At 44.1% G+C, this 26,010-nt stretch overlaps 1 protein-coding gene and 1 long non-coding RNA gene across 2 annotated transcripts; one reads left to right on the top strand and one right to left on the bottom strand.

Moving 5' to 3' along the window:
* Positions 1 to 6,814: 6,814 nt before the first annotated feature.
* Positions 6,815 to 24,040, bottom strand: SUCLG1 (succinate-CoA ligase GDP/ADP-forming subunit alpha). Its single transcript, XM_062624324.1, has 9 exons — positions 23,882 to 24,040; positions 15,331 to 15,434; positions 14,244 to 14,360; positions 13,117 to 13,329; positions 12,971 to 13,028; positions 10,648 to 10,731; positions 9,856 to 10,007; positions 8,796 to 8,984; positions 6,815 to 7,872 (listed from the first exon to the last, which is right to left on the bottom strand). Exons 1-9 carry the CDS (start codon positions 23,931 to 23,933, stop codon positions 7,846 to 7,848), a joined length of 996 nt encoding a protein of 331 aa, XP_062480308.1. The 5' UTR covers positions 23,934 to 24,040; the 3' UTR covers positions 6,815 to 7,845.
* On the top strand, positions 16,959 to 17,943 carry LOC134166572 (uncharacterized). Its single transcript, XR_009965918.1, has 2 exons — positions 16,959 to 17,234; positions 17,826 to 17,943. It is a non-coding gene; the product is annotated as an uncharacterized LOC134166572 (long non-coding RNA).
* Positions 24,041 to 26,010: the final 1,970 nt, after the last annotated feature.

Here is a 26,010-nt window from a genome sequence, read left to right as displayed (position 1 = left end):
AGGAAGGCTGACAAGACACAAAACATCGTGCAGGAGATCATAAAACACAATCCCAGGTTGGAAGGGTCCTCAAGGATCATCTCGTCCAACCTTTCTAGGCAAAGCATGACTCAGACCAGATGTCCCAGCACCCTGTCCAGCTGAATCTTAACAGCGTCCTGATGTCTCGGATGCCCTGAGATACCCACATAGCTGTGCAGATCCAGCCAACACCTTCACTCTTGGGCTGGCAGGGTTATAAGGAAGCTCCCAGTGGATGAGCAACCTGTTTTGTACCCTCATTAAGTGCCTCACATAAACCAATTTCTACCTATTTCTCATAAGCAGAGTTAATAAATAACAAGCATCTTGTCCTGTGCTTCAACCTAGGCTGCATTAAGTAGGTGAGCAGTAAATACAGACAACCGCCTTTCCCCTACACCATTCATAGAATTATGGAGTCATAGAATGGTTTGGTTTGGAAAGGACCTTAAGATCATCCAGTTCCAAGCCCCTGCCGTGGGCACGGACACCTCACACTAAACCATGTCACCCAAGGCTCTGTCCAACCTAGCCTTGAACACTGCCAGGGATGGAGCATTTATCACTTCTTTGGGCAACCCATTCCAGTGCCTCACCACCCTCACAGTAAAGAGCTTCTTCTTTTTGCTGTCCATCTTCTTCTTCTGAAGCTCTTTAGCACCCTCATTTAATGAGGGTTTGGGGTTTTCTCTTTCATTTCTCAGATTGCTCGATGATCCCTACCCAGGGTACACCGGCTTCCCCACCAAATCTCACTGTAAATCTGATCCACATGGGCACAAATTCTTTAGTTGACTAATTCTTGTTTATTTTTTGAAGGCTGCTGCTATAAAATTCACAATTCAATTACAATTTCCAGGCTGAAACAAAGGCTTCTTATCATATTGTTTTTCATCAAGGCAAGAGCGAGTGGGTTAATGCTGTATGATTTCATCCCCCGTACAGGAATCAGATTCCAGGGGTCTCAAATGATTTATAAAAGACACATTAAATCAACCATTAGCACTGTTTCTGCACCAGAAATGGGCTGTGCCATAAACAGGACAAATTGGAAAGTACGGGTTTGCTGCTGTGTTTCAACGCGTCAGGAATGAGGAAAACCCAGCACATACGGAGTGAAATGGTATAAACTTGACACCAGAAGGAAAACTCAGGTGGCCTTTAAAATGTGGTCTGGCAGGAACTTTCAACATGAGTTGGGGAAGTCACTTGGCCAAGAGGAGAAGGACCTTAGCTCCAGATAGAGCCACTGAGTTGTCCTGCTGATGGAGCTGTCTCCATGTATCACAGACTCACAGACTGGTTTAGGTCGGAAGGGACCTTAAAGCTCATCCAGTTCCAACCTCAGCCATGGGCAGGGACACCTTCCACTAGAGCAGCTTGCTCCAAGCCCCATCCAACCTGGCCTCGAAGGGATGGAGGTGTGAACGTGTGTGCTTTGGGTGTCTAAGTTTCTGTTATAATCAGTAGATGCCAATGATCAGATGTAGATCGATGATCAAACCATTTCGGAGGTTCTGTTGGCCTTGCCTTCTTTCTCATGTGTTCCCCAAGCATTCAATTCTGTCATGTGTCTAAACTTCCGGAGATGGATATAGATCTTGCCTCAGATTCCATGCTTTAGGAACACGTCTAGGAACCAGTCTAGGCATCTAGGAAGCTTCTGCTGGATTTACTCCCAGTTTGTCTATACTGCAGGAAAGAAGGCCAGGTTGGACAGAGCCTTGGGCAACATGGTCTAGTGTGAGGTGTCCCTGCCCATGGCAGGGGGTTGGAACTGAATGGTCTTAAGGTCCTTTCCAACCCAAACTCTTCTATGATTCTATGGTTCTCTGTAGCACCTGTCTTGAACAAACATAACACTTGCCTACAGAAGGATAAATAAAATACATCCAGTTAAATGCCTGAAGTGATTGGAGACTGAATCTCCTGCCTATTGCTTCTCCTTGCAGCCAGAGCTACAGCTAACAGTGAGACCTGTGCTCTGAAAGCAGGACAAGGAAGGAGGGGATGACCTTGAGCAAGACCCAGTCCTTCAGGCTGTGAATTCTAGAACCAAATCAGTCTGACTCTAGAGAAGCAGGAGAGCTCCAGTTCCTTATGGCACTGCTCACCCCTCGCCCTGGGTACCTTCAGCATACAGAGCCTGATGGACACAGCGGTGTGGGAGATGCTTTTCTTCAAGGAGCTCCACCTCTTGCTGCTGTCAGCAATTGGTGAGTATTTCATAGGGATGTTTTACTGCACACTGGTTGGGTTTGAGGTGTTTTGGGGTTTTGTCTGTTGTAACTAAAATACCTTTTAGTATTGACAATTCCTTTCCCTTCTCTCTAACAGCCCAAGCTCTGCTCCCCTTCTTCTGCCCTCCAACCTCATACAACTGAGTAAAATCATAGAATCGAATCACAGAATAGTTAGGGCTGGAAAGGACCTTAAGATCATCCAGTTCCAATGCCCCTGCCATGGGCAGGGACACCTCACACTAAACCATGTCACCCAAGGCTCTGTCCAACCTGGCCTTGAACACCACCAGGGATGGAGCATTCACAACTTCCCTGGGCAACCCATTCCAGTGCCTCACCACCCTCACAGGAAAGAACTTCTTCCTTATATCTAACCTGAACTTCCCCTTTTTAAGTTTTAACTCATCACCCCTTGTTCTGTCACTACAGTCCCTAATGAAGAGTCCCTCCCCAGCATCCCTATAGGCCCCCTTCAGATACTGGAAGGCTGCTATGAGGTCCCCATGCAGCCTTCTCTTCTCCAGGCTGAACAGCCCCAACTTCCTCAGCCTGTCTTCATACAGGAGGTGCTCCAGTCCCCTGCTCATCCTCGTGGCCTCCTCTGGACTTGTTCCAACAGTTCCATGTCCTTTTTATGTTGAGGACACCAGAACTGCACACAATACTCCAGGTGAGGTCTCACAAGAGCAGAGCAGAGGGGCAAGATCACCTCCTTCGACCTGCTGGTCACGCTCCTTTTGATGCAGCCCAGGATACGGCTGGCTTTCTGGGCTGCGAGCAAATCAAGAGAAGAGAAGTCAGAATTGCTAAGCCTTCAAAGAAACAGCCATTTCTTGCCCATGTCTAAATGAGGACAGGTATTGCTCTAAGGCAGGTCCCGAAGCCACATAGTTCAGACATTACTCATACCAGCTTGTAAAGCAAGACATTGCAACATCACGGACACACTGAAAACACAAGGAGGAAAACCAGGTATGTTCTTCACCACCTCTCTCCAACTCGCATAAAAGGGTATGATCACAAATCAATACAACATCCAGAAAGAATAAAGTAACAGTGGTTTGTTTTCATCTTCTATTTCTCCAGCACATTTTGAGCCTTATGGGTTCAGAGCAGGAACCAAACCCGTGTTTTAGTGTCAAAAGCTGCCACCTAGAGAGCAAAACCGTGCATGGAAAGAACCACGTTCGCAGGCTGCTGGGTTTGTTGGGGTATTTTTAACGTTACCTCGTCACGTTACAGATGTGCTGAGAACCATAAATCTGGTGTGTTGTCTTTTACAGCCGCGAAACAGGTTTTAAGGGACCCTTAATTACATATCTGCACAGCACAGACATCGTTACAGGCTACTGCACCTACTCCCAGCACAAACACACTGCTGCGTGTGGGTTAGTGATTATAGGACAGAAAAACATCTCTTCTCCCAGGTCTATCAATTTATGTGGTTGGTGTAAACAGAAAGTGAGCTCTTCCTTCTGCTTTGAGATCACATAGCTGCTGCAGAAGGTAAGTCTGTTTTTAATGAGGAGGTTTGGGTGCTTCAAGCAGCAGTGAACTATCTGGATTTGAGGCCTGCAGAAATACAGTTTAACCCCTCCCTAACTAATGGTTTAGTGTGAGGCACCCCTGCCCATGGCAGGGGGTTGGAGCTGGAGGAGCTTTAAGGTCCCTTCCAACCCAAACCATTCGGTGATGATTTACAAAGCCAGGGGCTGCCTCAGCACTCCCAGCCCTGTACAGAGGCTCCGGGAGGGGCAGCCCCCTGAATCCACAGCAGCACAACTCCTCCTCCTGCTGCTGCCTTCAGAAGTTACCACAGGCTCCGGATCATCAGACCCGCACGTTGCTGCTCTAGGAAAAGCTTCAATCTAACCCTGACCAGTGACACACAGCTGGGACGGAAAGGAAAAGGTGATGGTAAACGGAGTAAATGATTAAGGCAGGTGATGCTGAAGTCCATGGTTTCTACACTATTAAGAGCTTACAAAAAGTAGCACATCCAAAAAATGGGACGAGTGGAAGAACTGTGGATGGACTTCAGAAACTATGACAATGATGATCAAAGAATCCACCACTATTCACCTCCATAATCCCATACAAGAACATCTTGACACTGGAATGTAGAGCTGAGCATCCTTCAGCAGCTTCTCCTTCCCTCTTCACCTCCAGTGCAATAAGGAGACCTTATTTGATCAGATGAGTTGGCATCCATATTTTCTATTGTTTCCATTGTTGAGCTGCAGGGGGTTGGAACTAGGTGACCTTGGGGTCCTTTCCGAACCAACCCTAACTATTCTATGATTTTAAGTTCACAATGGATATGAGATCCCTACTCAGATCTCAGGTCAGGGCATAGAATCATAGAATGGTTTGGGTTGGAAAAGACCTTAAGATCACCCAGTTCCATAACCTCTGCAATGGACAGAGATTCATCATTTTAAGTACAAAGGTATGTAGAATAACTTACCACTGTCTTCCCCTAATATAATCCATAACAAAAATTCATCCTACAAAACAGCATCAACACAGCAGAAAAAAAACAGGTATGAATACATTCTAAACACACAAAAGGCACAGTATTCATGGGGTGTAACAGGCCTTCCTAGTCAGCCTCAAAAAGAGTTACTTGTATCACCAAACTCAAGGAGCACCTACTAGTGAGAGCAGTAGGTATTGTTCGAAGACAAATATTGCTCAGGAAAAGGAAAAGAGCATGAAGTGGACTTACAGCCTCTTCTTTTTGTTCAATAGCATCAGTGTGTCAGTGAATTCTCCCCGACCAAAATGAACATCTAGAATGTATCCCTCAGAAGTGCACTGATGCACAGACACCATTGCCAAGTCTAGATCAAGATAAAAAGGACAGTTCCATAAAACTTGATTCCTTTTCTAGTGTGAGGTGCCCCTGTCCATGGCAGGGGGTTAGAACTGGATGATCTTAAGGTCTTCTCCAACCCAAACTGTTCTGTGATTCTATGAGAACTCAAACAGTAACATTGGCAATGCTTCTCTTGCACATAAAAAATGACTTCAGAGGTGAAGCAGCAGCAGGTTGAAGGCTCAACACTAACTTAACTTTTGCTTTTAAAAACATAAAGGAATGAACAATTTTCCAGATTGGGTTACTCAAAATATTTATTCACAAGTACATATGGTATTAAACAGCTGTGAATGTTTTCCAACAGACACTGTCAGTAGCAATGCGAGAGGCTCGGATGATATCTGTCAAGTGCACGGTTCTAGGCAGCAAAGAGGAAACTGAGAAAACTAAGCCTTTCTGTCAGAGGTGGGCAGGCTTCTTCTCCATCCTTAGGGAATGCTCAGTTCCAGGCTAGCACAGACTGCTTCTCCAGGTGCAAACAGAACCAAGCAGCTGCCTTGATGCAGACCAAATGACCACTACAAGCATTAGAATCAAGGTCACATTTGCAAACCCACCCTCAGATTTCAAAAGGCAATGATCATTAGGGTTTATGGCTGTCTTGTAAGACCACTGGTGCCTCTGCAAGAGGTTCTGAGGAGCAATCCCTAAGCAGGAAACTTACTACACCAAAACTGCCCTGGAAAGTCATCTGTTACAACACTGGTGGCAATGCTTAACATTCAGGCAGTTCAACAAGAAGCATCACCCATCTCAAAAGAAGTGCTTTAAAGATGCCCGCCACTATACAGAATCACAGAGTGGTTTGGGCTGTAAGGGACCTTAGAGCTCATTTAGTTTCATGGGCAGGGACACCTTCCACTAGGCCAGGTTGATCCAAGCCCCATCCAACCTGGCCTACGGTGAGTTAATTTGATCAGCAGGCTCATAAGAAGTTAGGCTGCAACATCCCAGCATTCACTGGTGAAGAACTGCCCTCTCATGCAGACTGAGAGTGTCAGCACTGCTGTTTCTCTAGTTACAGAGCACCCCTCAGTCCTTTTGCTCTAGCTTAAATCAGGCACCACCAGAAAACTGAGCAGACCCAGCAAGAAAATTCCTGTTATCACAGGCTTTATGAAATGATTTACCACTCAATACTGCTTTCAGCCATCCAGCCTCAGGATGCCAGGTTCATTTCAGTAAATCATTCCAAGGTGAAGAACAGAATCATAGAACAGTTAGGGTTGGAAAGGACCTTAAGATCATCCAGTTCCAACCCCCCTGCCATGGGCAGGGACACCTCACACTAAACCATGTCACCCAAGGCTCTGTCCAACCTGGCCTTGAACACTGCCACGGATGGAGCATTCACCACTTCCCTGGGCAACCCATTCCAGTGCCTCACCACCCTTAAAGAACTTCCTCCTTAAATCCAATCTAATACAGCATCTGGTCTCTGTGTCCTAAGGCCTGTACCATCTGACTGATGCCTGACTGTATGTGAAGTGTATTAACACACATTCAGAGCAGTAGCTATGTCCTTCTATGCATTTTGTCAGGGCTTACCTCTAGGAATGGTAAATGACAGTTATTAATGTACCTGCCTACTGCTTGCATTAGGAAGAGAAATTCCACAGGCATTAGATTAAGAAAACTAAGACCAGTTTTAAACAAACAACGAGACAGGTTTTCATAACAGCACCTTTATGGAACACAAGGTTAGCTTTAGACAAGTGCCAGGTTACATGAACTTTCAGTCCTCTATATAAAGAAAGCAATCCCAGCTTTAGTCCACCTCGATAAAACTTGGAACACTCATTTAGAGACACAGTGCTTGGGCTATTTCCACAGTAAAAAAAAAAGGGCTTTCCATTACAGTGCTGGGAGTGGTTAACAAGAAAGTTACCTTATTACATTCGTTTCCAGAGAATAGTAATTCTCTTCCATAACATCCCAATGTTATTAGGATTTCAGAACACACAAGCAATGCAATCCTAGTTAAAGAGGAACTGTAAGTAATGTAATCTAAAGACCGTATCATTTTCATCATTACAGACAATTGTAAATATATATTTGCAAGGGAAATGAGATTCATTTGGGGGAATAAAAATTCCATCTCTCCACACAACAAACAGAATTCCTTGCCAGTAGAGGACTACACTGTGCATGGCTCACCAGCCTTGAAAGTCTGGACTTCAGGCATATCCAGCTACGTGGATCAACAAGCAACCCCTTCAGATCCAGCAGCTTTGGTTTAATGGACGGAAACTTTGGCCTAGTGTTCAAACAAACATGACTGCCAGCAACAAACAGGTACGACTGGATTTTGTAAAAATAAAGCCAAGTGTGATACTTGCATAAAGTCAGTGCCTTGATCCTTAAAAGCATCGCTAGAAGTGACTTTACCTTAAAAACAGGCAGTGCTTAGGTTACAAAAGAGTATTTATGCTGATGGAAGAAATGGCTCTGCTTCAGGAATTCAACAGATGAATCAGATTTACTAGCAGATTTATTAATTTGCTGGGATTTACAATGAGGTGATAATGTCTGAAACCAAGGAGACATCAAAACAGGTTTAGCCAGGAGGTTTATGGCTTCCAAGTCAAATTCATAGACCAGTGTCAGTCCTTTGGGCAACTGAAGATTAGCAGACAAAAGATAAGCAGAAGCCAGGTGCTGCACTGATGTCTTGGAGACAGTATTCCAAAGTGTCTTCTCTTACAGCAATTTCCTTTTCTCAAACTCCTGCAAACAGCACACAGACATAACCAGTGGGGGAGGGAAATAAACCACTTTATCACTATTTCATTTTAAATTACTTTGTATTTATCTTAGCAAATCTGATTTTAAGTATTAAACACTAAAATATAAAATGCATACTGGAGAAAGGAGAATAAGCGTTCTCCCACTTCACATTAACAAACCAGCTATGAAAAACCAGTAGTGTTAGTCTACAGTCAGTGACTGCACTGCTGTCAAGGAAACATTTGCTCTCAGGCATAGCACAACAGGCTTGAGAAACACTTAATTCTGTGTAAGAGCTGCAATTGCATCCTAACAGTAAAGGACTCAAGCCATGGAGGCATCCAAGATTTTCATTGTAGTAAAGGAAAAACAACAGAAGGGAAAAATCCCACTGCAGCCTAGGAGGATGCTGTACTATACAGCTGGTACAGGGAAAAAAGAAGTACCTAGCACAGGTGAATTATACGTCTTTAGGTGTGAAGCAATGCCTTTTTTCTGATATGCATTAAGAAAAAAGCAAGTAATCCTATTCCATACATAACTTTTTCAGCTGTATATATTCAGCCACAATTCTGACTTAGTACCTAACATAGAGAGACCTCCATGCCAAGGCTCTCTGACCTCAAATGCCCTGCTTTCAAAGAGTGTTTTCATATGTTAAACTAATTTAGGTTCTTTACATCCAGAAAACAGAATTCAACAAGTTGTGACACTTTAAAGCAAAATGTAATCCCTACTTTGCTGCTGACTTTCATATAATATGCCCACTTAGCGTTGCCTTTATCTAAGTAATAACTGCAGCTTGTTCAGTCAATACGGTTCTTACGTTTAAGTTCAGAGCTGCAGGGTATCTAGGTAAAAGATGCACTCCCAATCCCAAAAGCAGCTGGATGAGCACATATACCAATTCCCAAGCAACAAACCTTGTAGATGGTGCTACCTAGCTGAGCAGGAGACATGCTGACAACAACACCAGCACTCTGAAGAGCTGCTATTTTCTCTTTAGCTCCACCCTTTCCTCCAGCAATGATTGCTCCAGCATGACCCATCCGTCTGCCTGGAGGAGCAGTCAGACCAGCTATGAATGACACTACAGGCTTGGCATTCGGACCCTGTGAAGAAAGCAAAGATCCTGTTACATGGGGGAGCAATTCCAGATGGCAGGTTTATGTATTTATTTTCAATATAAACTGGCCAGGCAAATATATCAAACACGTAGAAACCTCAGACAACACAGAACCAAGAGTCTGAGGAGTATGGAATGCTTTCTCTCCTGATCACAAACCAGAAGCAAGCCACGAGAATGATCAGGGGCTGGAGCACCTCCCGTAGGAAGACAGCTTAAGAAAGTAGGGGCTGTTCAGCCTGGAGAAGAGAAGGCTGCGTGGAGACCTCATAGCAGCCTTCCAGTATCTGAAGGGGGCTGAAAGGATGCTGGGGACTGCAGCAATAAGACAAGGGGTAATGGGTTCAAGCTTAAACAGGGGAAGTTCAGGTTAGATATAAGGAAGAAGTTCTTTATTGTGAAGGTGGTGAGGCACTGGAATGGGTTGCCCAGGGAAGTTGTGAATGCTCCATCCCTGGCAGTGCTCAAGGCCAGGCCGGACAGAGCCTTGGGTGACATGGTCTAGCGTGAGGCGCCCCTGGCCATGGCAAAGAGGACGGAACTGGATGATCCTTAAGGTCCTTTCCAACCCCAAGTATTCTATTCCATGATTCTATGTTTCTTACAGAGCCATGCATATTATAAGAAACAGAATGTTCCTCCTAATATCATTACAGAACTAAAAATCTAAAGATGACATTGCTCTCCAGATAGATTTCATCTGGAGAAAGATCCTATTTTCAACCCTTTTTCTTTAATAGAAGTATACTTTGATTTCTTTGCAAGTAGAAGGGAGAGATTGAACTGAGTTTTCTCTGACACAGCAAAAACATTGGCTAACTACCAAGGTGCCTGGATGCAAGTTGCTGAAGACTTACAGAGTTATTTTCTTTCAAAAATGCTGCTGCATCTTCTTCAGCATTTCCTCCAATTTCCCCAATCAATATGATCCCCTCAGTATGAGGATCCTTCAGGAAGACATCAAGGCAGTCGATAAAATTAGTTCCATTGAAGGGATCACCTCCAATCCCTGAAAAAGAATTAAAACCATAAAAAATAAAAGAAGATTGACTGAAGATAATGATGCTGCATTTACAATAAAAGCTTCAAAGTAAATTTCAGTATGAAGAGCTTTCCCAAAGGCACATAAAAGGGGCAGCTCTGATGGCTTTTCCCAAGTCAGAATATGCTAAATTCCTGCTAGAAATATCTACCCACACAATTTACAGAAAGCTCTGGTATCTGAGTAATCACCTTTCAAACCATATGCAAAATATGATGCTTTATACAGAGGCTCTGTATAAGACACAGCAGGACCAACAGCCCAGCTCTAGAATCTTGCTGTAAGAAAACTGAATTTACTTAACATACCCAACTAAATGCCTCAGAATGCCCTACCCCTTTATAATATCAAACCTCTTTGGAAAACCTGTTTCCAAATTGCCATCATGTTTGCTGGCAGTTCTTTGTTCAAATTTCTTGCTTTAGGCTTCTATTAATCTGATGCAGAAATGGTAACGGAGAAGGGTTATACTCTTCACAGCACACAGGGATCTCAGTTCTCAAGTGGAATTCAGCAATTTCTATGCTTGCAAAAAGACATTACTTTGGATTTCTTCCTGTAAAGCAGCAGCAGATTAGTGCAGGTGTAACAGGCTGAGGAAACTTACCAACGCAGAAGGACTGCCCCAATCCAACTTGCGTTGTCTGATGGACAGCTTCGTATGTCAGGGTTCCAGATCTTGACACAATACCTTCAGGAAAGAAAGGGTGATAAACTTAACACTAACATAGTTAAGTGCATGATTAGAGGCAGTTGGTCTTATATTAATGAAAATCACTTAAATAAACTGAACATGAGATGCCAGGTTTTCCAGAACATGAAAACTCTATGTCAGATTCTGTCTATCCTATTTCTTGGTTGGCATTTTGGATAGTTAATTGTCAACAGACTAAACCTGCAAACAAAGCAGAAGAATATACATCTTGTCTTGTATGCAATTAGCTGATGCACTGAACTTGAAACAGCCCAACAATTAACAAAAGAATCCTGTATTAATCCCATCTCCAGTACGGCCAGGCACACAAGAGATCCTTCAGAACAGAAACACACTGCACAATGAAAGTCACCACTATTAAGGTGTATGTTGCTGCAGCTCACTGCTCTACAATAACACATTCAGCATCTCCATTACAGTATTACAAGAGACCACAACCCCAGTTTTAAATTCAGGATGGAAGGTAATACACAGCCTAGATCAGGGGCAAAATATTTGCATGGGGTTTTGGTCATTTTTCCAAGTAAAAATTTCTGTTAGTACTACAAAAAGGGAAAACAGAAAAGGTCATCGCCTTCCATCTACTTCAAGCCATCTAAGAAGGAATATAATAAGTATATTGCATAAACAGAAGAAAAAGTATACCACTAGACTAGTAACTCTGGTTTTATCAAAGGCTTATACTGCTGGACAGCTCAGATGTCTACTAGCAAAGGTTTTTTTCCTTGCTATGTTTGCAAAGAGCTTCCTGTTTACTATCAAGATCAGATTGCCTCAGAGAAGCTACAGATAAAGGCCCAAAGACTATATTTATAGCTTGCATCCCAAAATTAACAAATGATTCCTGGACACCTCCAGTAATAGAAAGCTGGGGAGCACATCACCAAAGGTCACAGTGTTAGACGAGGCTGGGAGGATGGCAAAGTTACATATTTATTCCCTGGTCCTTGGATCACCACGAAACCATTTCCAGCATTGGTGGGAGCACCTGGATTTAGGATTTCACGTTTTCTTTCACACTTGATGCTCTTCACACGTTCAGATTGCAGTATCCTGTGACTACAAAGCATCTCTTGTAGATACTTAGAAAAACTGAACAGGACTTTGATTTGGAAGGGAGACCAGGGCAACATCAGTTAACATTGACTTTTACAGTCACAGAGCAATGCCTTGATGGTATCTATAAAGGTAACTGCAGTCACCTGGTTTTCCAGTTCCAGATTTATAGGTACTTCTGAAAGCTGGAGGTGTAACACCAGTGTTAATGCATCCTCCAGCATTCAACAGGTACAGCTTATTCTCATGTCAGAAGTGGTGAAGTAGCAAAGATAGTTTGTTGTGTTAGAAAAACTGCACTGAGTGTACATAGTTCAAGAGCACTGAACAGGTTTTCCCCACAGGAAACACATTCTTCATCAAGAAAGTGGTAATGTTGGAAAGGGTACTGTGCTCGAGTTAACCTGGTTACTTCCTGACAGATAGCAGCAGTGTGGGCTGTTGACAACAGTGTTTCTGAAGCTCTATTTAAGTACAAAAACCTATTTTGGAAGAATTTTCTTTATACCTCCTGAACATCATTACTTCTAAAATAATCAAGTTGTTATTTCCATAGTTTAGAACAAGGAACCAACAGAAGTCAGGGCAAGAGACTTGCATGCAACAGTGTGTGTAACTAACATATGATTATGAACAAGTCACTGCCTTTCTGACCTTAATAGCACTGTCTCAGAAGTGGGTACATTTGTCACTCCCATCCATCATGGTGTAATTGTCCAAATTATCATGTTATAAACTTGCCTGTAATCTCTTCTTTCTGCTACAACTCTGAGCTCGCTATAGGTGTAGGACCTTAGTCCTCAGGAGCCAGGCTTTTGGAACAAACAGCATTGGAGGGCTTAGTGCTCTCAAATCCCAAGGATAAATGGAAGTATCCTCAAAGAAGAGTGTTAAGAAAATTAAGTCAATGACATTATCTGCAGAAACTTCCAATTGCTCTGCCTCTGTCACCAGAACTCAGTGCTTACTATGGCTGACTGACTGATATTTAGGCTTTCAGAACTGATAATGGCAAAGTTCGCTCACAAACTGAAGGACGTACAAGCTGCTATACAGTGTGTTAACTGTCTTCAGGGCAGGATGTAACTAGCCTCATGAGTAAGAACACCAGAGCACCATACTTTAGCTTTAGATGATGCATAAATATTCAAAAACTCACCAATTCTTCCCTTCTTGTGAATGTGACCAGGCATGATACCAATTTTACATTCTCCAGGCTAAGGAAAGAGTGGGAGAAGTCAGATGGAACACTCAAACCATCACTAAGAATGGTTCAGCCTTGGAGCAAATCCAGAAGTCACTTACATTGATGACTCCAGGGCAGTTGGGACCCACTAGTCGAGTCTTACTTTGCCGAAGCAGTCTGTGTTTAACCCGAACCATATCCTGCTGGGGAATACCTTCAGTAATGCAAACAACTAAGGGCATTTCTGCATCGATCGCTTCATTGATCGCAGCAGCAGCAAACGGAGGAGGTACATATATAACAGTGGCAGAAGCACCGGTTTGTTCTTTGGCCTACAATGGACATAATAAAAAAGGTACTGAGTATTTAGTGGGGCTGAAGAGAACATGTGATAACTGGTTATTAAAATACATCCATTCACAGGCATAAATTAAGTAAACTGTTATGGATTAATTTACTATAATCCAGGGAAGTGTTAAATCCAGTGAAAATGGGATATACAGTGTGCAACTAAGGAGCTGAGAACGAACCACTGGCTGGATAGGATCTGCCCCTTGAACACCATCATAGAATCACAGACTCATAGAATGGTCTGGGTTGGAAGGGACCTTAAACCTCATCCAGTTCCAACCCCTGCCACAGGCAGGGACACCTTCCACTAGAGCACGCTGCTCCAAGCCTCTGTGTCCAACCTGACCTCGAACACTGCCAGGGATGGGGCAGCCACAGCTTCTCTGGGCACTTTATGCCAGTGCCTCAGCACCCTCACAGGGAAGAACTTCTGCCCAACACCTAATCTAAACCTAGCCTCTTTCAGTATAAAGCCATTTCTCCTTGTCCTACCCCCACATGCCTTGTAAAAAGTCACCCTCTGGATTTCCTGTTGGCTCCTTTAGGTACTGGAAGCTACTCCAAGGTCTCCCTGGAGCCTTCAGTACTCCAGATTGAACAAGCCCAGCTCTCTCAGCCTGTCTTCAGAGCCTTAGGTAACAGTTAGCTAAAAATTCTTCATACACACCAAGATCAGTGAGGAACTAGTTGCATGCATAAAATAAGTGTATCAACCTCACAGTGGAAGCCAAACTCATGGCTGACCACACTGAATGCTCCCGCTTTTACAAGGCTTCTACTTCACTCCATGCACAGTGACATCTATGGCCTAAATGTCTCTTCAGTGTAAGCAGTGACATAAGAAGCCCGTCAGCAGCATTAAACTCTTTGCCCTCCAGTCACTGCTGCAAATTACCTCCTTCACAGAATTAAACACAGGCAGACCGAGATGAGTTTTCCCCCCTTTCCCTGGAGAAATTCCTCCAACTAGATTGGTGCCATAGTCCAACGCCTGCTGGCTGTGAAAGGTGCCCTATGAGAGAGAAAATAAGTAAAGTTAAAAGGCATGTAATAGCAAACAAAATGAACCACAAGCAGTTGTTGTTACCTGTAACTCTGAAGGCACTCAAATTTACAACAAGGGAAGCTTTCACTACATATATACCATCACTTATTTTAAAGAGTGTATCATGTTTTAAATGCATCCAGAATATGCTATGCTTTTTCTTTTAAATCAGAGCACTGTGGTTGCATACTAAAGTGATTTTGCTGTGTGTTCCTAATACACCTGCAGACTTAACAGCCACATTTTATTTCCCATATCAAGCCTGGCAGATGAACACTGTAATGAAATAAAAGAAATTTGCACTCTCATCCATGACTAGCTGAGAGTTGTAGTAAAAGCAGCCTTCTCCCCTTGCAAAGGTGTAAAAGAGGGGATGTAAGAAAACTATTAAGTATCCTGAAATAAAAACAGAAACTTAACTAATAGGCATTGACATTCAAAGGCATTTGTGAAAGAGGCACTTCTAAAATGATAGTTTTTGTAGGTTCCCGCAAAACTCCTTTTACAAAGAAACCCTTTCAGGTGGATACAATAAAAAGGCTGAAGACCAGCAGGAAGAACAAGAAATAAAAGTAATACAATAGAGGTGACTCAAAACCAAGTTTTAAGCTTGTACACAAGTTAAAAAATACCTAGTATGACTGAATATGAGTGTCCATTTGGACCAGAGAAAGGAAACGACACTGCTGAAGGGACCTTCCTGATCATGATTTTCAGCTCCCCATCAACACAGTCAAAGTCAGCATATCATAGAGTCATAGAATGGTTAGGGTTGGAAAGGACCTTTAGATCGTCTAGTTCCAACACCCCTGCCATGGGCACGGACACCTCACACTAAACCATCTCACCCAAGGCTTCCATTTTATGTTATTACATTTTTCAGCCAACTAACTTTCTGAACTGAAAGGGTGACAGAAAAAATCCTTTATATACATACCTGTTTGCCTGTAAAACCCTGACAGATAACCTTTGTATTTTTGTTAACATACAGGTTTTTCCTTGATGCCGTGTAGGAGCAGTGTCGTACACCATTCTGTTGCACTGGAGAGAAAAAAAAATGAGAGTGCAAATCATTAATTCACTGCTCTGTTAGTCAAAACCATCCTATGGAGTAAGTAAATATATATTAATGCTTATATCAAAAGATGAATTGATCCAGAAGCTCATATTCGGAAAAGCAGCTCTTAAAGCTGCATGCAGTGCTTGTCATTAAACACCCGCAGATCACTCTATCAGTGTGATATAACAGTTTGCTAGGCGTCATAGAATGGTTTGGGTTGGAAGGGACTTTAAAGCTCATCCAGCTCCAATCTCTGCCATGGGCAGGGACACCTTCCACTAGAGCAGGTTGCTCCAAGCCCCATCCAGCCTGGCCTTGAACACTGACAGGGATGGGGCTGTCACAGCTTCTCTGGTCAATGTGTGGCCAGGGCCTCAGCACCCTCATAGTGATGAATTTCTTTCCTAATCAGGCCAGGTATTTCTCATATTGAGTACTTAATATCAGAATTCATCACAAAAAACAACAGACAGAAACTTCTTAACCATTATTTTCATTTGCAAATGACCATTCTCTGTCCTCTAAGAAACTCCACACAAAGTGACAACGCAGAACTAAAATCCCTATATCCCAGAGGCTGTTACAACATTGGTACCATGTTACACCTCCCATGAGTGTGGCACAGTCTATACTAGCCAGTGAGAGGATACTGAAGAGGCTGACGATCCCTCAGGCCAGGCGAAACCTAATGCCAAGCAAGACATCCAGCAGGAGACCTTTTTCCAGTGGATGCCTAGCCACAGGAGCCTGGGCATCACTTGGGCTTGTGAGGAAAGAGCTCACCAGAATGCTTCTATACAATGATTTTCAACGTAATTCTTACAGCTCTGATACTGAAACACAAAACATAACAACACAACTACAGAAAAAGAGCACAATGCATGCTGGTATCAGGGAGACAAGGAGAATGACTGCATCTCTGCTGAAGGGAAAGATGTGGACATCAAGTAATTAAAAAAAGTAATGCAGAGAATGTCACCGAAGCTTGAGATAAGGAGGAAAAAGAGGTCTTCTGGTATAAAAAGGATGCACACATTGCTTATATTCATGTCCATATGCTTTTTCAAATACCAGAGTTTTGAGGGGATCAGAACTGATTTACTCCCTGCAAGTGTTTTTGATAAAAACAGTGTTTTGTGCTTAGAGTGAATACAGGAGGGCCCAATCCTAATACAGAAACTGATACCAGAGCACTACTTAATACCTTTTCAGCTCCTTTAGAACACTACCACTTCAGATTTAAGGAAGTAAAAAGTGAAGTTGAAGCAAAAAAGATTCTGAATCCCGCTCCCTGGACTGTTCCACGTACTTACAAAGGAGGGATTTTTTTCTATTTATAAACATTTTGTAATAACATAATTTCAAAGGGGTATTTAAAAAGTGCAGAACATTTAAGATCCATGTATACGCGTTTCTACCACAGCACTCTTCCGCAAGTACTTTTGCCAAGTAAATTTTAATGATACGCTGCTTTTATGCTTTAATTCTATTCCAAAAGAGCTACAGCTACACAAGACAGCACAGTATGGTCTTCGTACTTGGCCAACACCTCAGCCTTTCCAGGCAAGCCTGCAGTGCCCTGAGCTGCAACACCAAGCCATTCAAATGCATAACTGGCAAACAGCAGCCTGCCTCCAGCAGAGGGGACATAAAAGAAGCAGAGAAACATCTGGGCTGCTGGTTAGGAGAGCAGGGCATCAGTTTACCTGATCCCAGCCATCCAGGCAATCTCTCCTGAGCATGAGATGAGACCAAGTGAAACCCAACCTTGAGGAAAGCAGGTGATGATCCCCTTTGTAGAAAGGACATGGAACTGTTGGAATAAGTCCAGAGGAGGCCACGAGGATGATCAGGGGACTGGAACACCTCCTGTATGAAGGCAGGCTGAGAAAGTTGGGGCTGTTCAGCCTGGAGAAGAGAAGGCTGCGTGGAGACCTCATAGCAGCCTTCCAGTATCTGAAGGGGGCCTATAGGGATGATGGGGAGGGACTCTTCATTAGGGACTGTAGTGATAGGACAAGGGGTAACGGGTTAAAACTGAAACAGGGAAGTTTAGATTGGATATAAGGAAGAAATTCTTTCCTGTTAGGGTGGTGAGGCACTGGAATGGATTGGCCAGGGAAGTTGTGAATGCTCCATCCCTGGTAGTTTTCAAGGCCAGGCTGCACAGAGCCTTGGGTGACATGGTTTAGTGTTAGGTGTCCCTGCCCATGGCAGGGGGGTTGGAACTGGATGATCTTAAGGTCCTTTCCAACCCTAACTATTCTATGATTCTATGACAACATGAAACCCAACCCTGAGGAAAGCAGACGATGATCCCCTTTGTAGAGATGGAGATGTGACCAAGTGAAACCCAACCCCAAGGTAAGCAGAGGATGATCACCTTGAGAAGCTGCTACAGCAATGACCTACCAACAGCAATGCTTTGCAGGACACCCAATGGACTTCCAGAAGTGCATGTTTTGAAAGCCCTCTGATGTGCCTGCAAAGGCAAAGAATAGACAGGCAACACTAATTCAAATCTGTATTTTACACGCAGTGTCTGTGCTACACCTTTCTCTTTATCATAAAAGCAACTCTACAGGCCCAGTTCAGCTGTCCATTCCACATCTACTTTCAGATATTTATAACCTTGCACAAATATGTTTCTGAAAGCTCAAGTTTGTCAATTCTCAGTTTTGAAAAGACTATAGAAATACAGTTTTCAAGGATAAAAAGCTCTTGAGCATTTTCCACGCTATCAAAGTACCAAAAAAAAAGGGGGAAAAAAAGGCACTGATGACTAAAAGACAGATTAAATTCTACACAGCTTTGTATGGATTTACTCTTGAAATTTGTATGTACCTCTTATGTTACTGAAGAGTCCTGGTTCAGATAAAATAGGGCTGGTTCAAAAAAGATTGGCTATAGGCTTGAGCTGTTTACGGTCTTGAGAGAGGCAGTTCAGCATGGACACGCATTTATGAAGCAATATATTTAAGATATATACATATGCATATCAACTTGCATTTTCTGGCCTGGATGTGTGAGTTTGGGGGGGGGGGGGTGTGTGTTAAACTGACATGACACAGCTCTGTGTTTCTGCTCATAGCACTTGTCTGAAGCAGAAAGGTTTGCCCAGTTATCAGCACAGCAAGGGCATCCATCAGTCAAGAAGTTCTGCTCTCCGTGGCACAAACAGCAAGTCCTGGGTACAAACAGCTGGCTATTTAAATATTAAGAGGGATACAAGATGAGAAAGAAACAGGTGGGAAATGGAAATGGCATGCCTAAGTTCACAGCAGATAAGAGCCAGAAATAGAACCCAAGTTTCAGTTTCCAGCCAGGACCTTCATTCACCAGCTCATGCCACTTTACAGTGTCCAACACCCGTTCACACAATTGCTTTTCCTAGGCTGAATCTGGGTGCCCAAGTGCAAAAGCATGTTGCTAGAACCAGACAGGAGGAAAAAAAAGGAAAAATACAAAAAAAAAAGAAGGAAAAAAAGTTGTTGTTCTTCAGCCATGAACCAGTAAAAGCCAAACTCACTGCTGATGCTATTTTAATGCACACGTCTAAATTACAGGCCAAGTGACAAAGGTGCAGGCTCCAGATGAAGTCCTAGAGCATAAGGACAAGTCTTACCAACCCCAAATCAGAGAGAAAATGCCTTATTTTGTCATATCAGAGTTCTGACATAACATTGCTGTGTCCAACAAAGGCCTGTTATAGACTTTTAGTAAAGAGTGGATAATCTTTCTCAGGCAATCCTTTCACTTCTGCCCCATCCCTGTTCTACTTTGTGTGCTTTGTGGTATTAAAGGAGTTCTAAGAACAACAAGATGCATTTATCTTGGCTTTCCAGTACTTTAGCTTCTACGTAACTACAAGCAAATGCACTGTGGCAAGAACCTATTTTCATCTATTGTACAGGACAACCAAATAGATATGAAAAGTGCTCAAATACCAAAACCCTGTTGTCCCAAGACAGGCTTGAAAAGGAAGAGCTAAATTTAGCAAAGGGGTATGAGACTGTATATCAAACATTTTCCAGCAAAGAAACCTTGGAAGAAACTAAGAGACAGACAGGCTGATGGTAGTAGCTCTGGTATTTCCAGGGAACAAGGCCTCAGCACAGCCCAGAGCTCTCTGCAATACAGGAGGAAAATGCACCTACATTTGCTTCTAAGAGAAACCCCACAATCTGCAGCTCTGAGAATGGCCTTAACTTGTGCATTACAATTAAATAGCCTGAAAGCCACCCTATTATTTATAATGAAGTCCAAACATGAATTTACATGTTACTACGAAATCTGACCCATCCACAAGCTATTTTAAAGCACTCATTGAATGTAAATACTGTTTACACTGAGCTTTCAGGCAACCCTTGAGCAGCAGGCACTTCCCAAGCACAAATCTCATTTAAAACATACAACCCAAGCTATATTTAACAGAAACACAGAATAGTTCAGCTTGAAAAGGACCTTTAAAGGTCATCTAGTCTAACCTCGACCTTATTTAGGTTGTGCAAGCCACATGACAGTACAGATATTCAAGGCTAAACCTCTTCCTCACTGAAACTACCTGTTATTTTCAGGACTTCTTGCAAGACTTCCTAGAGCTATGGACAGGAACCCAACAAAGTGCCTCCCTCTTACCCACATTTATACCAGCCCACCCCAAAAAGCAAGCAGAGTTTGAAAGCTGAGCTAGCATTTGAGGGTGCTCAATATAAAAGTAAGGGGAAGCAGCAAAGATTCCTTTCTAGGAGGACCTGAGTGAATACCTACGTTGCTACTTTTCAAAGTAACAAGTGAAATTCTTCCTTGATTACTCCCTGAAATAACCAGGGAACTTGCAGATGAAGGGAAATACTTTTCATTTCCGTTACCTATGTCAGGAAAGCAGAAAGCCTTAGAAATCATATAGGCTCCAATACAAATGGGGAAACTGGAGGCTCTGGGGAAAACCAGGGAAGGATTGAGGTCTAAAAAGCTCTACTTAAAATGCCAAGAAGTCTTTTTTCCACACACAGATTTCCCCCCTTCCCTTATTTTCCACCAGTTACAGTCCTTCAGTTTATTTCTGAGAAATCCTGTCAATATTTTGTACATGTTCAAGTTGCATTATTCTGACCATCTCCTTTCTTCTTCCTCCACCTACAAAATCACGGCCTGAAGAGGACAGAACAGAAACAGTTCTGGACAGCTTCTGACATTACAGAAGAGTAGAGACACTTAAAGTCTGGCAAAGACCAAAGTGCTGCAGGAAATGTCAGAGTTTAATGACAAGAAGCTTGATATTAACAAGAACATTCCACAAGGAGTTTCCCACCCTAGTTCTTTATTAGGTTTTAGTTGTCATTATCAAGCCGATATCAACACACACAGAGTTATGTCTGAATAATTCCCTCCCCTCCCCAAACCATTTTACAGAATTCAGCCATAAAGACAGCGGTTACTTTAGGAGAAGCTGATCCTTATTCACAAAGAGGTTTTCATGATACTGAGGGATTGCTCAGAATATTTTACTCTTTGGATTAAGAGGATTATGTGCTCAGAGGATTTCCAGGTATCGCTCCCTGGCCTCTCTCTTCTCATCTTTCTCTTGCCAAATTCCTGTTAATTATGGAAACCCCTATCTATGAGCATGGTAGGAACTGAGGAATTTAATTAATCAGGCTGGAAAGGACAGATGCAATGACTATGCTACACCTACCACATTGAAACAAAACTGGAACTAATAGGAAATGACATTCAGAGAAAAACAGCCCTTTCAACACTCCTCTCTTTCCTAATCAAAAATCCCCACTCCTTGCACCTTTGCTCTGGAGACAAGATGAGAGCTGGACTTGTTCAGCCAGAAGAGAAGGCTCTGAGAAGAACTTACAACAGTCTTCCAGTGCTTAAAGTGGATCAACAAGAAAGCCGGAGAGCAGCTTTTTATAAGCGTGTGTAGTGGCAGCACAAGGGACTTAAACTGCCTTAAACTGACAGAGGGAGGAGTCAGATTAGATATTAGGAAGCAATTTTTTACCATGTGAGGGTGCTGAGGCGCTGGCACAGGGTGCCCAGAGAAGCTGTGGCTGCCCCATCCCTGGCAGTGTTCAAGGCCAGGTTGGAGAGGGTTTGGAACAACCGGCTCCAGTGGAAGGTGTCCCTGCCTGTGGCAGGGGGCTGGAACTGGATGAGCTTTAAGGTTCATTCAAACCATCCTATGATTCTACTGCAATGGTCATCATCGGCTACAGGGTCCATAGAAGACACAATGGCATGTTAAAGAACAGCTTTCTCCCAGATCTCTGAAGCTGGAACAAAGTGAAGCACCTCAGTGAAATTGCAGGTCCTTGAGGAAATTAATATGGTCTTTACAGCACAAATCAACTATTTCTTGTAACCAGCAGACTGTTTTTCCCCATACCTACCCCACTAAGAACATGTGAAGCTAAAGGGCTGCGAGCTTCCCTCTTACTACACTGCTGACATAGAAACAACCAACAAATCCTTCAGGTGGGATTGTTATTTCTGCAGCAATTCTTTGCCAGGGTTATTCACATAATTTACTGTAATCTTTTAATCTGCAAGCTCTCCAAAGATTTCTAACATGCTCAGAACATAAAATCCTTAATCCTGACTCTTCCAATCACAGCTAAAGTGCCCATAAAGACTTTTCAAAGTGTGGTATAGCCCAGCACAGGTCTTGCTTGACTCTGTCCATATACAATCAGTGCTCTGAACTGACCTTTGAGAAAGCACTGACATACTTCATACTATGTTTTCACAACTTCCTGAACTGAACCTTAGGGATACACGTCCTTCATGTTTCCTTCAGAATCAACAAAACCAGATATTGCATCTCTTGCAACAGAATACGCTAGAAACTCATGCTTTTAAATCACCAAGGGAAGCAGATATTAAGTATTTACTACTAAAAACATATCTACAAAGTCCAAATTTAAGGCTTTGTAAAGAGTATCAAACTAACAAAGGTTTCCAATGAAGAACTTGGAAGGGTTCTTGCAGGGTTTCTTTAAGACATGAACTGCTGCAAACAGAACACTTCTTGAACCACTTACACTACTACTTCTCCTTTACACCCCCCAAGTCATTCTAAGCAGTCTTCCCTGAATACTGCTACTTCTAAATGGAACAACATGAGGTTTTAAACACATAAAACTGCACCCAAGAGTAGCTTTGCTGGGAGTACAAATTAAGCTAGACTGTGATGCTACATTCCCATCTGTTCCCCTCCCTCAGAACCCATTCTTAGGGGAGTCAATTCAAAGAGCTGACCTGGCAGAACTTGTACAGTAAGAAAATACAGCTTTCTGCTCATGGAGGACAAGAGGTAGGAATGGACACCTCAGGGGATGATGGTAGGTATGCCACAGGAACAGCTTAGCTTACAGTGCTGTCAGATCACATTAGTAGACCCAGACCTGTAAGTTACCATCACACCTGGACAAAACACAATGTGCGCAGCAAAATGAGGTAGGTTTAAGTTTGCCCATGCAGTCTTAGCTGCAAGAACTACGATTAATGCACCAATCCCTCAGTTCAGATCCCAAGAAACTGCTCTTGTGCCTAGGCATACCCATACTGGTTTCAGTAGGAGATGCAGCTTTAACTGCACAAAAAAGCACACTGAAAAGGGAAAACAAATAAAAAGGCATTTTATTTTTATTGTTATCTTCAGAATGGCACATATAAAAACTTCCAAGCTGAAACAGGAGTCTCAGACTGCCCCTGCTAACAACTAAAGGCAAACAGCCTTATCCTTGACAACAAAACCAACTTTACCAATGTGTATTGCAACCACAGCACAATTCAGGGACCTCAAGAGGTCTCTAATCAAAACCACAGCTCGAAGTGCCTAGATCCAACTCTACGAGCTTCCTCTGGCCCTCGTCGAGGGTTTAGTAGTTCCGGAGACACAACAGCGGGAACAACTCTTCCGGGTCCCCATTCCCATCCCTGCGGTGACCGCCCTCAACGCAGGAACTCTTCCTAACCCTTAACCGCGGTCTTCCTCTCCCCTGCCCCTAGAGGAGCATATCCCCGCCTTCCCTCCGCCCCGACGAGCGGCGGCCGGCTCCGGATAACAGCACCCGTAGCCCCATCGCCTGCGGGGACACAGCCCCACCAGCTCGCCGGTCACCGAGGCCCGGGCGCGGCGTTTGCCCGCCCATACCGCGGGGTCAAGGCGGAGCGCTCCCCTCACCGGGTGACCTTGCCCCGCCGTAGGCCCGGCCCCTTCCCTTCGCTTCCAGCCGTGCACCCCCACACACCCCCCTCACAGCCCGCGGCCTACAGCGGAGGGAACGGCCCGGGGATGGCGGGGCGGGGGGGGAACAGGCCGCGGCGGAGCGCGGTTGCCAGGCAGCGGGGAGGGCCCCGCAGCGCCCGCGGCCCGGCGCTCGGGGGGTGGTGCCGGCGGGCCGGTACTCACGGCGGAGGAAGCGGCCGAGCAGGCGGGCGGCGGCGCGGCTGCAGTGAGACATCGTCCCCTTCGGCAATGACACCGGCCCGGCGGAGCGCGGCGGGCGGCCCTGCGCGGCGCCTGAGCACTGCCCACCCCGGCGTGGCGCGGGACAGCCCTGCGCGCGGATTGGCTCGCTGCAGAGGCCCCTCAGTCGGTAGAGCCAATCAGAAGTGAGGCGGTGGGGGGAGCACGCGGTGCATTGTGGGTGTTGTAGTCCGAGCCGTGAGGTGGTGGCGGCAGGGATGGCGCCGGGAGGGGACGTGGTGAGAGCCGGCCCCGGTGGGTTAAACGCTGGCCAGCAACTGCTCTTGATGGCTGTGCTGTGCCTGCCCTTTGAAAGCCGCCTTTGTACGTGGATAGATTGGCAGTAAAGGGGAGGAGAAGCGTTCCAGACAAGCCAAAGGGGTTGCAGCTGGGGCGGCTTCATGCAGGTGTCACAAATAGTCAGGTTTTGGTGTCTTCTAATTGAGTAAGTGATATATAAACCCACATACAAGGTAATTGAGCGATGCAAGTGAAATGTGTTACCTCAGAGTAGGTATAGGCCAGATGTAAGGAAGAAATGCTTCTCTGTGAGGGTGCTGGGGCGCTGGCCCAGGGTGCCCAGAGAAGCTGTGGCTGCCCCATCCCTGGCAGCGTTCAAGGCCAGGTTGGACACAAGGGCTTGGAGCCCATGGTAGGGGGTTGGAGCCGGATGAGCTGTAATGTCCCCTCTAACCCAAACCGTTCTATGATTCTGTGCTGACTCTTTTGAGAGTTATTTGCTTGAGGCACTGTAGAAAGAGAGCAAAAACCCTGTCCTGACCGTACTAAGCAAATGCTGCAAGATATGAGGATACAGCGATGGTGCTGGGAAGAGCCACGCAGGTGTAATGGGCAGCATCATAAGAGAAAGCCCTGAGCACCTATGACTTCATTGGGGTTGGGTGGTTTGAGGTTAAATTGCATTTTAAAAAAATGAAAGAGAACTGTTAATCCTCTTTCTTATTCAGCATGGACAGTTTACTTACCCGGGGCAGGAAAAGGAGTGTATTTTAATAAATCAAACAGCACAGTTCTGAAACAATAATTAGTGTTTTCTTTCCTCCCTACGCAGGTTCTTAGCAGTGTTTTCTGTCTGCTAAACTTCAGGGGGTACATATTCTGGAAGAGAATGTGGTTAATGAACCACAAGACAAGGAGTTTAAACAAACATTCACAAGAAGAGCATGTGTCAGGGACAGTGATTACAAGAGAGGCCTCTCCAGAGCAAACAGAGGGTATGTGTGTACCCGAGACTTGCAGGAAAGGTAGCAAGAGTCAGGAAAAGATGTGAAATCAGCTCATTTATTGAAAAATAAAGTTATTTCAGCCATGAGTAGATTGACCTCAGTTTGGTGTCACAAGAAGCCACTCAATGAGGCTTGCCACAAGGGGTTTTAAGATGCTTTAACTTACACACATGAGCTTCAGACGCAGATCAGTTCATCACCTGTGTAAACAACACATATATCTGTGACCATAGATGGGGCAGGAAGAGTCAAAGTATTCCTTCAGGACAAAATTAAACATGCAAACTCTGATTTCACCCTGATTAATTCATTCACTTCATGGCATAAAACAGAGTCCAGGATGAGGCAGGAATAAATAAATGAAGCATCCAAATGTTCAGCTTCTTTTGAAGTATAGATAGGTAAAGAAGGACAAATACACTGATTTTCTAAGGAAAACACTCACTACTTAAGGATTTATACATGGATCCAGTTCCAAATCATTCTTTCCTTGAGTTGAGGTATTCACTAAGACACTTGTGGGGATTAGAGAATTGGACACCATTCTATTATTCTGAGTATGAGAAGGTTTTGGTTTTAGCAGTTTCTCAGAAAAACTCTATTTTTAGGAGGGGAAGAGAAAGAAGCTCTTGTAGAAAATAGCACACAACAGGAATGAATGAGACTGGGTAACAGAAAACCAAAGGGAATGATAAGAACTCCAACTGTTTCTAAGTGACCCCCTCACCTCGGTTCATAGGTGGCAGTGACAGGCAGGACTGTCCCAGTGCTATGGGTCAGACTGAGTCCCATTCCCTGTCAACGGGGATATCTGGAGCTTTTGAC

Source organism: Pezoporus occidentalis, unplaced genomic scaffold (assembly GCF_034315485.1).
Source record: "Pezoporus occidentalis ecotype Australia unplaced genomic scaffold, CSIRO_AGI_Poc_V1 ctg265, whole genome shotgun sequence".
NCBI classification, from domain to species: Eukaryota; Metazoa; Chordata; class Aves; order Psittaciformes; family Psittacidae; genus Pezoporus; species Pezoporus occidentalis.
The sequence above is the reverse complement of the archived record's forward strand: the minus strand, read 5'-3'. Positions and strand labels throughout refer to the sequence as shown.

Coding starts and splice junctions, on each gene's coding strand:
- SUCLG1 (XM_062624324.1), bottom strand. CDS start 23,933: ATGTCTCACTGCAGCCGCGCCGCCGCCCGCCTGCTCGGCCGCTTCCTC. Junction 13,330..14,243: donor TGTTTAATTCTGTGAAGGAG/GTAATTTGCAGC, acceptor TGTCCATTGTAG/GCCAAAGAACAAACCGGTGC. Junction 10,008..10,647: donor GGGGCAGTCCTTCTGCGTTG/GTAAGTTTCCTC, acceptor ATTCTTTTTCAG/GGATTGGAGGTGATCCCTTC.